Raw genomic sequence first — 16160 nt, forward strand, 5'->3', positions numbered from 1 at the left:
AAAAAAAATTCAAGAACTTATTTTGAAGGTTATGGAACTGCTTAGTCTTCATGGATTGGCTTAGGAGTTTTTGTCTTTGACTAGATTAGTTAGCAGAACTCCTCATCGAAGTTTGAAGTATATTACAAGAATGAATAAAGTAAGCTACTGCAGTCATCTCTGAAAGTGGATACGGAGTTTTATGCTTTGTATGAAGATGTTTCCCAAGTGTGTACAGAAAGCCCTGGTAAGTGGGCTGCAGCAGATCCACATAACTGTTGAATAGTGACTTCAGTTCAAAGGTTTGAAGGGGGACCATAGTGTCAAGGAACTTTCACAGTCATCTTCTACCTCCAGAAATGTCCTTTCTGTGCTCCTGGTGCTAGGCTGATTGCTGATTCTGCACTAATTTTAAGCTTGAGATGCTGCACAAGTGGGCCCAACTCCTGCCCAGTGTGCATTGGGAGGGACTGTGCACCAAAACTGGCCTTCGGCAGGAGGCTGCCTTCCATGGCTCTCCACAGCTGGGAGGAATGGCCACAATCCCTCATTCCAGGCACCATTGACCCCACTGGGTGCTGCTTGGGAACAGACTGGAGCCATCAGAGACTTGCATTGTCCAGTAGCCTCCTAATTAGTAGAGTCCTGCTTTAATTATGGGACAGCACAGTGGAGGGAAACCTCTTGAACTGCTTGAAAGGTGCCTGTGAGTGCAGCTATGGCTTTGCCATCCTTTCTCTGTGTCACTTGGCTCAGTTGCCTTGAGAAACGCTTCTCCCCATGGGTAGGTTAATGATGGAATGAGCTTCCAGTGCTGCATTTAAATCTTTACAAATGCTCTTCATGGGGATATAAAGGACAAAGATTTCATGAGATTTCCAAAAGCTGTTTAATCCCTTTGGTTCCTTCAAGCTTTCAGTTGACAAACTGAATTGTGTTGGGTTTTCGCAACCTGATAATCATCCATTAGGTCTTACCTAGGGAACTTGACAGACATTACCTTGGAATAAATAATGTGTTATTTTAAGAGATGTCTTATTTAGAGAGAATAAAATCTTGACGATATATTAGTGTCCACCATACTTCTAAAAATATAAACATTTTCATTTTGTTTGCTTTATCTCCTAAATAGAGAAATGAGTAAGAAGATCCAGATTTTACATTTTTTATTTTCATCTGAGTGGACTGAATGATAGTTCAGGTCCACTTTGTTATTCTGCTCTGATCTATAATACCCTCTAGATTCTGAGTGTCTTTCAATGTAGTCATTTCCACCAAATCAGCCCCATTGCATTGTGTTCCTTTTATTTCATTGCATAAAAAGTACTCCCTTTTGTGGCATAATTATGCTTCTATTCAAACATATGTAGGACAACAAATTATGCCAGGCCATTAGGAAGCCCTTTTCAGGAAGAAAAGGAAAAAAAACCCAATCGGTAGAAAACTGGGCTCCAACAGGCAAAGCATTGGGAGACTTTGCGGCAGAGGTTTGTCATGTTTGCCACCATCAACTTGGTGAGAGCAGGGGCAGCGTGAGCTGGAGCTGCCTGGGCTGCTCAGCTCTGCTTCAGGGCAGGACATTACTTCAAGCTGCTCAGGAAAATTGCATCCTGTTGGGATGCGGAGTTAGAAACTAGAGCAGCTTCCTGCTTTCCTGATTCTGGTTTGTGTGTACATCATCCTGCCAGAGAAACAGTAATGGGCAGGTCTTATCTGTGCTGCTGGCTTGGACCCAGAGATCTCCAGCTGCTGCTGCAGGAAGGAGCAACTTTCTCTTTAAGTGCATTCATGATACAGCTTTCTTGAGCAGCATCTCAGTTCATAAAGGAACATAAGAGCTGGGTTTTTTCCAACCCTGGTTTTGAGAAAATATGTTGGGGAGATCACAGCCTTGTGTATCACACCTAAGAACATTAATACCATGATTGTTTTGTTTTAAAACAAAGGTTGAAGCCTTTATACTGCACTCTGTCTTCATATACAGCAGTAAAATAGGTGAATGTCACCACACAACTCGAGGGGAAAAATGGCAAGTTTTGTGAAGGATTTAGATACCTTACAGGAAAACTCTTTCCTGGACACAGTGGGCAAACTGCAGGGGGAGGTTAGTTTTCGGTTTGCTCAGTACATTTAAGTAGGGTCCAGGGACACACAAAGATGTGGAAAATGGATTAACCATCCTGTTTCTTAAGTGGGGTCCTGTGGAAAACTGTGGTGGTTGGATTTTTTTAATGTGCTAAAATGGAGCATAAGGGAGCTCATGTCTGCATTTTAATTATTTGGAGGCTGATAATCTTTAATGGCTTTGTTTGTTTGTTTTTAACCCCAAATCATGGAGCCAGATGATCCACCATAAAAGATTCTTTGTATGAAAAAGGAGGATGAAATTGAATTATTTTGCCAGTGGCCTCAGCACGTTCAGTTCTGGGTTTGTGCAGGGAAATGCTTAGAGAAGGAAGCCAAAGCACTTACGCTGGGATTAGACCCATCACTGTTCCCTTGTGTTCAATGCAGTTCACAGCTGTTTTCCCCAGCATTTCATACTTTTATATCCTGATAGGGCTCCCTGAAATCTAGATACTGCCTACTTTTTGTAATAATAAGGGATAAATTCTTTCTGTTCTCCTTGCCATGGTGACCCTAGCTTACAGGAGGAATGACCACTGTGAGGTCTGGCCCTGCCCCTGTAATTGTGAGAGTGTTTGACATTAGTTCTTTAGGAACTGTTTGCACGGTCATAGGTTTTGTCATTTTAAGCACAGCAGCACATAAATGTTGGGCCGAAATATGTGTAGGGGGAGTGTTTGGACTTGTCACATTATCATATTCAAATACGTAGAAAATTTCAAAAAATTGTCAAAAAAAATGAGTGGCCTTCCAGTTTTTGCATTCCTCAATCTCTGTCATGTTTCAGATCTCTCAGCCCTAGACTTTATTGGTTTAGAAAAAATATTAAAAGTAAAAATTAAAAAAAAAAGTTAAACCCCCACCAATTGAAACAGTTCAATTGCTGCTAAAATTCTGCCTTTAACATGGAAAAATCTCTGTCCAAAGGGCTCATTTGTGAACACTTAACAGGGAGCTGAATGTGCCAGACAATTAGTGATAATACTTCCAGCTCTGTAATCTCAGAGTTTCAGGGCTCTGTACTGAAATGTTTAACCCTTTGCTGAGAAAAAGGCCCAGTCCAAGGGGGTATTTAACAAGGAGGCATCTTGCTTCTACAGCAGGAGGGTGTTCCTTCTCCCCCTGCTATCGAACTGCTGGGGTTTTAAACCCAACCTCATTGTAAGCAGCACAGAGCCAAGTGTTTGCACTGAGCTTTGCATGGCTATTGATATCCAGGGAGATGTTTTTAGGGGAGCTCCACCAGAGGTCTGTGCTTGAAATATTAAAAACCGATGGAAAGGGAAGAAATCACTTTTTGTAGCAGTCACAGTTTTCTCTGTATTTGATATTTTAGTCAACTTTTAAACTCTTTAAGTTCTTCAGGAGTTTCACTGACCTCAGTTGTGTATTAGTCTAAATTTAACAGAAGAAAGATTTGGCCCTTAAAGACGGGAAGGGGCAGATGTTAGGGCAGGAAGGGTTTGTCAAACACTGCAAGAGCCACCCATACCCATCCCTGCTACCTGTGATGGGACCAGCAGCCAGGGCACCCTTGTGCTCCCAGCTTATTCCTTTATTCTGACACCTTTTGCTGGGCTTCAGGTGAGCTCTGCTAGCTCTGTTGCAGGTTAAAATGCATTTCAGCCCAAGCAGCAGCAGTTGTTGAGCTGTGGACAGACCAAGACACATTTCTGCAGCAATCCCTGCAGTGTGGGAATCTTGGTGTCTCCAAGGTTTTCTGGCAGTCTGCTCCCCAGCCGGGTCCCTCAGTTAGAGAACACCTTATTCCCACTCCCTTCTGCTTGCTGAGGGTATTTGCCCAGGCCAAAGTGAGTGTTAGGCAGGATACTGCTGCCAAGGAATGTGGGTGGGATAGCAGGGGAAAACCACATTCTTTTTGCTTCCAGGTCATTTGGGAAAAAAAGCTGTCCTCACACAAAGCCTGCCATGGCTGCAATCCATGCAATGCTAAACCAGTGTGGAGGCGTGGCGAGTTTCCCATTGACCATTCCTGCAACTGACTCTGGTGAGCGTCACCAAGCCTGGAATGACCAAGTCTCCCAGAAAAATCACTGTAGCTTTTAAAAATTACTTTCACTGCTTCTAAACATTTAAAATTTAAAATTAAATTTTTATGGAACACTGATACTTTCTGTTTCTGGGAGGATTGTTATCCTAAAGCTACATTGCAGAGTGTGTGCTCTTCCTTGCTGATCTTCCCTTGTTTTGTTAGGGATGGGTCCACCCCATCTTGCAGAAATGAGGCATCCTCAGGAATGATCTTCCATCAGACTGGAAGTGCTGGGTTGTTGCTGAATACAGAGATGTGCAGTGCTGGGAATACACAATGCTGTGGCCCAAACTAGGTATAAATAAAGCAAAATCCAGGCGAGACATGAAAAAACACACAGTCTGACCCAACTTCTTAATTTTCTTGACTCTGAAGTTGATGACTTTACCAAAGCAGCCTGGTTTGGGTGTAGCTTTTATTTTGCAGCCAAAATTTCCTGCACTGTCCCTGTTCTTCAGAGTTTGGGTATTTTTTTTCCTTTTTCTTTTTTTTTTTAACAGATGTGTTATTTATAGCGCTGTTTTATCTTTTTTCCTTTTTAAAAGGCTGACATGACTTGTAGTGCAGTACTTGTACTGGCACCATGGGTAGAACATGCAGTCTCAAAATTCACATCCAGTTTGTTGTCAAAAGCTCTTTCCTGGGGCAAGAAGTTCCATTAAATTCCAGCACCAAAATAAGACTGAAATAATTCAATTAGGATGCATCTCCCATGAGGAAGACAGCAGAAACCATGAGATGCTCCTGTGTTACTGAAGTATAGTGGCTGTGGACTGGGCAGTCAGGGGCCTGCATTTCAGCAAACGGCTGATCAAAGTGACAGGCTGTCTCAGTTTGAAGAGACTGGAATGTTTGCTAAAGAGGATGAGTTACGAGACAAACCAAACTCCTCTCCCTCAGCAATGGTAAATTCAAAATTAAGGGGCTTTAATCGAGGAAGTGTGGAAAAAAACAGAAGAAATAACAACCCTTTATTAAAAGATATATGTACGTTGGCAAGAACAGTAACAGAACACACAAAAAAACCCCTAGACAATAGTCCTGTACCCAAAAAGTCCCCTTCAAACAAAAGGAAAAGTCTTCTCTGTCTTTAGCGCAGTTCTAATCACGGTTGGCGGGGGCGCTGTTGGATCACTGGAGGTGCAGAGCCTGCAGTTCTCTGTGTTGACCTGCAGGGGATGCTGTTGGGCTCTGGTGGCTACTGCGTGGGGAGGGGGGTCTGGGGGGTGGTCTCGGGTCGTGGGAGAAGCTGAAAAAAATGGGGACCCTTCCCCCAATGGAAGAAGGGGGAAAGGAAAGCAGTCCACCCCCACGGAACTCGCTGTTGTCCTCAGATGACGGTGTCTCAAGGCTCCTCCCTTTTTCTCCCAGTGAGCACAAAAACTGATGAAAACGCAGCAGGTCCGAGCTAGAGACAGCTACCCCGTCTCAGTCCCAGAGAGAGAACCCAGCAAACTGACTTCTCCCCCCCTCCCCGCCCCCGTGAGCCGGGCCAGCTACCCAAAAAATCCCAAACTCCTCTCCCCCCACTCCAGCCTTCAATGGGCCATTAGCTAGGAATTCGGCTTTGCCAGCCAGACCTTTTGTAAAGCTAATTGACCCCCTTCCCCCTTCTCATTCGAACTCCGTTTTTCTTACAGTGGAGCAGGGGAAGCCAGTCCGTGACATTTTCAACCTCTCTGCCTAGCCAAGGCCCTCATCTTTCCCTGAGATTTAATGCTTTAGGGACTTGTTCTCCTGCAATTTTCCTGCCACCAGCAGTGCATGAGCCTCCATGCAGCAGTGGAGGTGGCTAATGGGTCTTCAGCTCTGCAAGAGGAGGGTACAACAAGGTCATCTGTTACCTCTGCTGATGGTGCGGGAGGGAGAGATTGCAACTTGAGCAAATTTCTTATATGGAATGAAGGTAGGGTGTGGAATAGAACAGCAAAAATATTGAGGCTGTTTTTCTATCGAAGATAGAGTGGCATCTCACTGAAGTAACTCACAGGGGCTCCTTCCCAGGGAGGAAATATGGAACAGTAAAGGTCTCTCTAAAGGAGAAAGCCTAGGGGAACCTTCCTGACAGGATAAGGTGCTTGGATCACCTGAAGCCCTGGGGTTGCCTGCAGCCATCTCCAGCAGGACACGTCCCCCATCCTCCCAGTCGTTCCTGTGCACTGCCTTTGCAGAGCTGCTTTTCCTTGGGAGCATGGCAGACATTGTGCTCATCCTTCCCAGGGTGGCTCTGGAGACTTGGGACTTCTTTGCCATGATTGCAGCCCAAAACCTGCTCTTCCTTGCTGATCTTCCCTTGTTTTGTTAGGGATGGGTCCACCCCATCTTGCAGAAATGAGGCATCCTCAGGAATGATCTGCCATGTTTTGCCTCCATTTCCCGAGGAACAGGAAGAAGCTACTTCTCCATCCTTGAGAAATCTCCACCCTGAGGCACACTGTGCAGATACCTTACAACTGATGAGGTGCTGGATTCCTGCTCCAGCTTTGTACCACAGACCTCATGTCTCTGGAAATACTGCCTGTGTTAGGGGATGGACTTTTAGCATTCATTTTCATTTATGCTATTATGAAACAAAAGGACTACTGTTAAGTGCTGTCAACAGCCAGAAAATCATGAGATGTAAAGTGTGTGCCTTTATGAGCAAGAACAGACCCTCACCTGATTGTACACCCCCAGGAAAGGAGAGCCCCTGCTCTCAGCTGGTATTCTTCTGCACCAAGAAACCTCCACTTTCGTCTTTCCAAAGTCCTTTCCCTCCATTATCAAACCTCATATGGGCCAATGTGACTTCGTTCTCTCACTGCAGAAACCAATGGCTTTGTAACTCCACACCACTGTTCGGTTAAAAAGCAAACACTGCTCCTATGTCTGAGGCAGAGGGGAGCATTACTGCAGAGCTGCTGATCACCAAGGGGTTTTTGTGTGCAAGTGGTTGTGGCCTGTTGAAAAAAAATCCCTCATTGCCACATCCAAATGTGGTTAGCCAGCACAGGCCAAAAAAACCTAATAAAAATCTGAGGCCTAAGGGAGAATCTAAGAACAGTTCATCAGCTCTGGATGCTCCAGTGAGATTGTTTCTGACAGCAATTATCAGACAAGATGTTAATGTTGCCAGTCTGGTTTAAAGCATTAGAGCTTTGGAGGTGAGAAGTGTCCAGATTGGTTTGGAGCAGAGGTTTGTTTTTCTGGTCTGACCACAGAGAGAGGCGGCAGTGGCAAAGGCAGAGGGGGACACACTTGTCGGGTCTGGATCGATATCGCTTTTATAGCAGTTGGTTAATTTATCTGTTTGGGGTTTTTTTCCTTTTGGCAGGAATTTTGTACAAGTCACATTGTGAGAAGTACGGGATGGGGGAATGATGCACTTCCAGCCACGGATGCATCACTGAGGTCCTAATCCAAATGCCAGCCTTCACCTGGCATTTTTAGCAACATCCAGACAGAAGGTTCAGGGCTGCCACTCAAAAAAATGCATCATGAAAAAATTAAGTACTGGACAGCTTAGGCTGAGGCCAGTTAATTAACCCTTTGAAGGATGAAATGTCTTGAACTGTAGTTTGTCATTTGTCTTAACCATTATTGCATGACTGGTTTTTAATACCATTTGGCAACAATATTGATTTTTTTTAAGAGGTGGCATCACATGCAGTTTGCTCCTTGTTTTTTCTTGGTGAGTTACATGTGATGAGTCTTTATAGGGGGTATTTCAGGTTGTCTTTAAGATGATGTAGTTAATTTACAGCTGTCAGGTGTATTAAGCAAAAATTAAGACATTATACTGCATTATACAGCCTGTGTCCTAAAAAAGGAGGGGAGGTTGGAATCTTTTTTTCCATATTGTATTTGAAAAGAAAGCTCTTCTTGGCCTTTAAAAAACTCTTATTGACCTTTCTTCCCCCAGGCATTTCCCAGATCTCTGGCTGCTGCCCTACACTCCTCCCCTGATGTTGCAGCCGGTCACAGCTCCCTCTCATGCACCCCCGTGGCTGCCTGTTCCCTCTTTAAATAGTTTATTGGCAACCGCTCATGCCCTCGCCCTGCAGCCCTGGGATCTCATGGTTCCCCTCTTATCTCCAGCCCTTCAGCAATACTGAAACCCATCAGGGAAGTTCCATCAATAACTGCAGGACAAATGGCATGTAGGTCCATCCAAAGACAAAGCAGTGGCTCCAAGAACAGAAATCTGCTAATGCATAAGTAGAAACCATTTTGTGTCATGGACTGGTTGAAAAATGGAAGTTGTGGACTGACCAGGGAAAAGGTGAGTCATCCTTCCTGTACTGGTGAAGAGGAGGGGAAAAGGTGACTCATCCTTTCTGTACTGGTTTTAAGGTTGGTTGGGGTTTTTCTTCCAGTTTGCTGCTTTTGTTCTCACTGGAGGTGGATGGAAAACTTCTTGACAGAAATTAGAAAATAAATCTATGCTGGGTTCATAGTCTGGAAAAGGGCTTGTTGAAGCTGCTTTAAAAACCAGCCCTATAGAAATCTTAGTAAATCTGAGTAATTAGCTATGGTCTTTCATAAACAGTGTAAAACATGACTAAAGTGTCTGGGTGTCCTTGAAAAAAGCAGCAGGACATGGAGGTAATTCCCACTGCAGTGATCCCTGCAAAGCAGAGGAGGGATGGGAGGTCCAAGGGTCGGAGGAGCTGATTGCCTTGGGCAAGGAGGCTGCTCTGACATCTGCAGGCAAGGGTAGGTGCTTACCTCTATGGCTCATCCCAGTGGAGTGGTGTCTGGGAAGATTAATGCACAGTTATGGATTCTGGTCGTGTTACTGTAAAGGTTAAGACAAACAAGAGCACCTCTAAAAGTGCTGTCGAACCTCCATCTTGGAGACATTCAAAACTGTTGCTCCAGGCCTCAAGCAAACTGATTTAAGCAGAGTTTTGGACCAGATGTCCTTTCCAAACCCTGCTATCTTATGAGTTGACCACTTTTGCCACTACATTTAGCCCAAGGCCACCAGATTCCTGGAAAAGCAGACCATATTAACAACTAAATACTGACCAGGACAGTTAAAGATTGCTGGTGAAGCTGTAGGAAGATACTAAGAGAGTCTAGAAACAGAATGCAAGTTATTACAAAGGTGATGAGGGAAAAAAAACAGGAGTCATACTATTCCCAAGAAACCTTTTTCCTTTACAAACAGCATGAAATAAATGCTGCTCAAAAATAAAAAAAAGAAAAAAGCAAATAGAAGAAGCTTGCTGTTTCAAACTTCTCCTCTTTGCTTTAAGACACACAGTGTTAAGGATAGCAAGTGGATAGACTGAGCACCTAGAAAAGCTGCTAAAAGAGAATCTTGAGCAACCAAGAGTGGGCTCTGTGGTGAATAAGCCTAAGGATACTTCGAATTTGTGAGGATCCTGAAATAAAAGTCTGAGGATTTTTCTTTAGCCTGCTACCCAGAGAGAAGCTGTGTTATTTTAGAAATTGGTGCAGAGATTGTGACATTTATCACACATCCAGGAAGATGGAAATTAAGTTTGAAGATGCTCTTCTGGCTGAAGTCCATAAGGACAGATGTTTAAGGGATTAATACCACTCCATATGGCAGAGGGTCTCCTGCAAGATTACCAAGAAAAAGCAGTAACAAACTTCCCTCCCTCTGGCTGGCTGCTTCCTGCAAACCGCCATACTGCTCCTTTTGAACCAGGCAGGAGTTTTGACCCTGAACCATTTAAGTGCTGTTGGGTGAACGTCCTGCAAGCCTTTGATTAGAGCAATGCAGTGCTCCTTAGATCGACTTGTTTTAACACGTTTCCAATGCAGGAGAAAAGACAAATAATTAGAAGTAAACTCTGTGTTGCTGTTTCAGAAATTATGACCCATCATTGTTTTGACAGTCTCTAAACAATGGCATAAATGGGCTGAGTTATGTGACCAAGCGTCTAGGAAACCCTTATTCCAGAAAACAAAGATAGTAAATCACATGATGCCCCGTGAGATGGGTTGTTTTGCCAAATTAGTGCTTCAGGGGAAGTGAGAACACTTTCAGTAACTGGGATATTTCTTCATCAGTTTCAGACAAATTCAGGGTCACCACCGCCCCTTCTTCCCCACCTCCCACTTTGCTATTGTAATTTTTAATTGGTGGTATATATCAAAGCTGGTGGTTATCTGTATTTGCTGCCAGAGTAGCCTATTTTTTCCCTTTTTAAAGTGCTTAAAAAGCACTCATGGGGGGATAGGAAGCCTTTGGTGCCTCTTTTAACACCGGCAGACAATCCTGTAGAGTGAAATGCAGGCATTAAGAACCACTTAAGAGTAAAACATCACCAGGACGACCTTTCAATGTGTGTTGAATTTAAACCATTGATGATCCCCCAGCCTAAGGTACAATTCTCTGTTTTGTACCATGTACGATGCAAGACCAAAACACCAAGAAACTCAGTAAGGACAGGGTTTTTTTGGCATGACAATGCAACACAGAGCCTTTTGCATTGTGCCTCTAGGACTGGTGTTCAAAAGGGCCACGTGAGTTTCTGAGAAGATGTGGCTTTTTTATGTATTGGCAACTGGGTTGCACTGATGACCTGAATTTGTTCACCTTTGTCTAGGTATTAGCACCTGTGTTGTCTGGCAAAAACTGCCTGCTCTGGCTGTGACAGCCTCATACTGTGCATTGGAGCCTTGTGTGTTAGAGGCAAACAACCACCTACAACAAGCCCAAGGTGGATCAACCAGCTTATGCTACCTGCAAAGATTTAAAGACGTGATTTTGTCCTCCTTACCATGCAGAGAGATTTGTCATATAATTAATTATACAATTCACTGCTGCTCAAGTATCCTCATGAACATGATCGCTTAGGCCAGATCAACACTGGAGCACTGTTTTATTGCATATAATAACTCTACACTAACACAGCTAAAAAAATGTGACTTTTTCCATTGGGAAGGATTTATTTTATTGAGACCTTCCTATAAATGTCTGATTCTATTTCTCCATGACAGTCTAAGCTCTCTATTCCAGCTGCTGTCTTCAATGGAATGTGGCTAATAATAGCACCAGTAACAGCTGGACGATTAATTCCTTAACGACTGTTAAATGCTCTGGTATGAACAGAAGAGGGTTTCACCGTGTATTTCTCCTTGGTGTTTCTAGGTTGAATATGTTGTTCCTTGAAAGCAGCTGACTTCTGAATAGAAACAGAAATGGAAATTTTGTGGTCTATCTATCCCCTTCCCCTATTCATTTTGTAATAAGGCAGGGACTACTATGAAATATCTTAATTTTAATCCTGGATGACAGAATTTTGGATACAGGGCACACATTTTACAGGTTTTTCCAATGGTAGGCTGAGCAGGATTGGACAAAGACCATCAGTGCCACGCAGGACCCTGTCCTGTCGTGAGCTGCCAGGGGCATTTTCATCTGCCCCAGGCAAAACACAGTGTGGAGAGACCTTTGATTACCAACCTGCCTGTGCCTATAGGTGCCCATGGTTATGAACCAGTGCAGATGGAGTGGGCTCATGCAGTTTCAAAAAGTCTGAGAGACAGGGTTTTTCTTGGCTGTTCAGGCTACCATGAGGATATTTAGAGGTTAACTGGCCATGCAGACATGTTTGCAAGCATCTAAAAGTCAGGTCTGATGTCTTTATATTTAAATATAATAGGAAAATGAGGTACCATTGTCATGAAATCAGTATTTGACAAAAAATAATGAATGGAAAAAGAAGGAAACATTATAAGAAATGCAAATTAATATATACACATCCTCAAACCGCAACACACCATTGAATCCTGACTTGCTTCCATGGTTTGAAGATTATACCTACAGATGCCACACTAAAGCCAATTAGCTGTTTAGCCATTTGAAGTCCTGAGTTTACGCTGCTCCCATCCAGCCATTCCTTTTAGTGTCTGCCTGCTTTCCCAGCCAATGAACATGTGATTCATGTTGAGAAAGAAGCAGCATGGGACATGTTTAAGCTCCGCTGGTGTGGGAATTACCCCATCTGGATGGCTGCATCTGGGCTGGGAGCTGCAGAAAGAAGAAAACCTCTTTTGTACATGTCTCTGTTATAATTTATATAAATAATTTATATTGCTCTGGCAAAAAGCATCCCTGCTGAAGCTCCAGACACACACGTGCAGTGGATGAGCAGAACATGGTGACAGTGGGACAAGCTGCAGCCAGTGATGAGAGTCCAAGAGATGAGGCCAAACCTGCTCCTCGATGGGAGCTTTGCTCAGACGTTCTCCTGGTGGTTTTCAGTGGTGAGCAGCTGGGTGTTTCACAGTGTGTCCCAGCTACAGGTCTGCTCATTTTAGAGTGTCCATGAAGACTGGAATCCTCTGTGACAAAGCTGCTGGCAGTGATGAGTGGGAAGGGTCCGCTTGAGTTTCAGGTTTGTCCTGGAGCTTCCCTCCTCTCCGCCAGCCTTGTGATGGGCTGTTCTTGGGATAGGGAGCTCGGTTCTGGGTCCCGCAGCAGCTCTCCCAGGACAGCCAGGACTTCTTGCAGGCCCTGGCCGGTGTGGGCACTGCACCCCCGGAGCATCCAGCGGTGCCCTGCCAGCCGCCCTCGCCCCAGCATCTCCCCCAGCTCAGCAGGAGCCAGTGCTCCCGGCACCTCCTGCTTGTTGGCCAGGAGGAGGACAGGGATGCCAGCCATGCTGGGGTGGCTCAGGGCTTCCTCCAGTGCTGCCGTCGCTTCGGACAGCCGAGCCACGTCTGTGCTGTCGATCACAAAGACGAGGGTGTTGATGTCCTCCAGGTAGTCAGGCCAGCTTACCCGCAGGCTCTCTTGTCCACCAACATCCCAGAGGGTGAAGGATATGCCACAGGGTGTTTGCAGAGACTCCACGTTGAAGCCCACTGTCGGGCAGGTCTCCACAGCCTGGCCGCTCTTCAGTTTGTAGAGAAGGGTGGATTTGCCAGCAAAGTCGAGCCCCAGCATGACAACTTGAGCATCTCTTTTTTTCCAGCCTTTGGAGATCAGCTTCCCCATCAAGATACTGCCGCAACTGTGGCAAACAAAAAAAAAAAAAATGCAGCCAAAAAAATAAAAAGCAAGTGTATTTCCTCGATGATGTCAGTTAATAACAGAGTGCTCCGTCCTGCCTCTCTGAAAGAGCACCTTAGGTTTGCTGAAGAAAGACACAGGCAGCTTGCTTTTGCTTCTCTGCAGCTAAAATTAAGTGAGAGGTATTATTTATGAGGTGTGGAGCAGAGCCAGGGAGTGATGCTGAAAACAGCAGTTTCTATACCCCAGCTCCGCTGCCGCTCAATTCCATTTTCATTCATGACCTGAACTGATTGGTGCAAAAGAGAGCTAACATTTTGCAGGAAGAGGTGGAGAGACAGTGGAGCAAGTTTCCTCCTCACCACATACATAAATAAATGAGCTGTTGTTCATTGGTTTCTCTAGGGGAAATCCACCCCTGGCAGGACAGGACAAGGAGGAACCCGGGTTTCAGACCAGGGTTCTCTGGGAATTTGCTGAATCACAGTTTGAGGGTGTGGATTTAAAGCATCCAGAGCAATAAGAAAACTGACAATTTTTCTGCCAATCGTATGTTAAAAAGTACAAAACAAATCTCTGTATCATCAGCTTTACTACCTGTTGTGTGAGTGGTAATAACAGCAATTTTTAAAAATGCACACAAGCAGGTTTTTTTAATGTCTTATTGAAATATGGCTAATCAAAATGCCTTTCCTGGCATGAAAATCCTTAAAATTCTTTGCATCAAAGTATTTACTACATTTTAACTTTTGTAAGTGAAGCAAAGTCATTCCTCTGTGGCTGAGAGGCTGCATCTGGGCTGGGAGCTGCAGAAAGAAGAAAACCTCTTCTGTACATGTCTTAAAAGAAGGGAAAACTGTTTAGCAAGACAGCACCACTTGAAACTTTACACGCCAGAGGCAAAAATGTGCTGATGTAACAGCTACCAGACTTGCCTGTGCAAGAGTGGCCAGCAGAGTCCCAGCAAAGCCAGTAGTTACCTTCCTTATTGGTTGGGTTTTGCCTCTAAAAGGCTGCTCAGAGGTGTGCAGAACCAAAAACAGCCACAGACCTCATATTACAGCATTAACGCAGAGCTGCCCTCTAGCCACCTTTATTTGAGAAGGAAATGTGATTCATCCCTGCTTCCCTGGGACCATGGGGGAACTTCCAGCGCCTCTGTGGGAGGTGCAGTTTCCCCAGCAACAATCTCCACATGACAGCTCCTTGTCACAAGCCAACATTGCTGGAACTGAAGTTTAGCACAGCAAGTGGAAGGAACTGTGGTCAGTGACCAGGTTAGTGGTGGTCACCGAGAAGTATATTTCTTCCTCTGGGGGCAAGATGTGTCAGGTTTTCACATTTTAAAGGAAGGAAGATGAATGAGAAACAAAACAAACAAGGAGTCCAGCCCACAGAGCCTGCATGGGATTGCAAGGGGTCCTACAGACTATGTCTTGCAAGATATTTCTGTGATACATGTCTCTCCCATAGTTAACCCACAGAGCTGGCTGGCAACAAGAGCCTCCACGAGCTTTATGCAACTTGTGCACATGTAAGACATGTAGCTAGAACTGTAAGAGTCATAGAATACCAGGTTGGAAGGACCTTGAGGATCATCTGGTCCAACCCAACCTTTCATGGCAAAAGCACAGTCTAAAAAAAGCTCAGCACCCTGTTCAGACAAATCTTAAAAGTGTCCAATGCTGGGGAAAGCTACCACTTCCCTGGGGAGATTATTCCAATGGCTGATTGTTCTCATTGTGAAAAACTGTCCTCTTGTGAACAATCGAAAGAAACTTCATGAAGAATAAATTGTACCCATGACTCCTCATCTTTTCTATGTGACTCCTTGTAAAAAAGGATTTTCTATCTTCTCTGTAGCCATTCTTTAAATATTGAAACATGGTGATAATGTCTCCACTAAGCCTTCTTTTCTCAAGGCTGAACAAACCCGGTTCTCTCAGCCTCTCCTCACATGTCAGGCTTCCCAGATCACCTCAGTGGTCCTTCTCTGGGCCCTCTCCAGCCTGTCCACATCTATTTTGCGTAGCAGGGACCAAAACTGAACACAGTATTCCAGGTGTGGCCTGACAAGTGCTGAGTAGAGCAGGACAATGCCTTCTTTATCTCTGCCGGTGATGCCGTTGATGATGCACGGAGTCCAGATAGAGTCTCCATTTGAACTTCCACGAGTGACATTCTCCTCATCATGGCTTCCATTGCCACAGCAGCAACTGCTCAATCCTATTGACCTGCTTGTCCACCAGCACCCTGAGGTCCCTTTCCACAGAACTGCTCTCTAGCCAGGTAGATCCCAGCCTGTGCTGCACTCCTGGAATATACTTTCCCTGGTGCACGGTCTTATACTTGTCTTTGTTGAATTTCATGACGTTCCTGCTAACCCACTCTTCCTTCCAGTCTGTCCAGGTCTTCCTGCAGGATGGCTTTCCCTTCCAAAATGCCCATTTCCCTGCTCAGTTTGGCATCATCGGCAAATCTCATGAGGGTACACTTGATCCCATCATCCAGATCACTGTCATCAGGCTCAAGGTTAACTCAAAAGCCAAGGCTTATTTACAGCATTTGTCGCAGAGTAATCTAACAGTAGACATGCAACATCACACATGTGATAAATCGTACAGTGTACCTTCACGTGTGGTCTTCTCTAAAACCAGTCTATAAGTACAAAAATGGCAGGAAGCTCCCTAGATGGGAATAAAAATGTGCACTGGATTTTGGCCCTTCAGGGGACTGTTTGCACACCCTAAAGTGTGTGCTGTTGCCCGACAGTCATCCTTCTGTCCAAGTTCTTCATTTTTTAAAATAAGTTATATTGGTGTGTGGCTCCTTATTCTGTTTGTTCACCATTTTGGGAAAATCTTCCTTCACATATTGCACTGTACTTTCAGATCAACGTAGTTGGTATTTTTAGACACACCAGTGGGTCGAGTGAACTGTTGCTTGATCTTTTCGTGTTTCTTCTGCCTTTGCTACTGCTCATCTTCTCTAAGAGTTGATAGGTAGCTGTGACACAAATCTGTTTCA

At 44.6% G+C, this 16160-nt stretch overlaps 1 protein-coding gene across 1 annotated transcript; it reads right to left on the minus strand.

Moving 5' to 3' along the window:
- Positions 1-11248: 11248 nt before the first annotated feature.
- On the minus strand, positions 11249-13690 carry ARL11 (ADP ribosylation factor like GTPase 11). The gene has a single exon (XM_027648615.1). The coding sequence runs from the start codon at positions 13116-13118 to the stop codon at positions 12513-12515; it is 606 nt and encodes a 201-aa protein (XP_027504416.1). The 5' UTR covers positions 13119-13690; the 3' UTR covers positions 11249-12512.
- Between the last annotated feature and the right edge of the window lie 2470 nt (positions 13691-16160).

This window comes from Corapipo altera, unplaced genomic scaffold (genome assembly GCF_003945725.1).
Source record: "Corapipo altera isolate COAL_440 unplaced genomic scaffold, ASM394572v1 0, whole genome shotgun sequence".
NCBI lineage: Eukaryota > Metazoa > Chordata > Aves > Passeriformes > Pipridae > Corapipo > Corapipo altera.

Bases quoted from the DNA above. Each gene is read 5' to 3' on its own strand.
- ARL11 (XM_027648615.1), bottom strand. From the start codon at position 13,118: ATGGGGAAGCTGATCTCCAAAGGCTGGAAAAAAAGAGATGCTCAAGTT.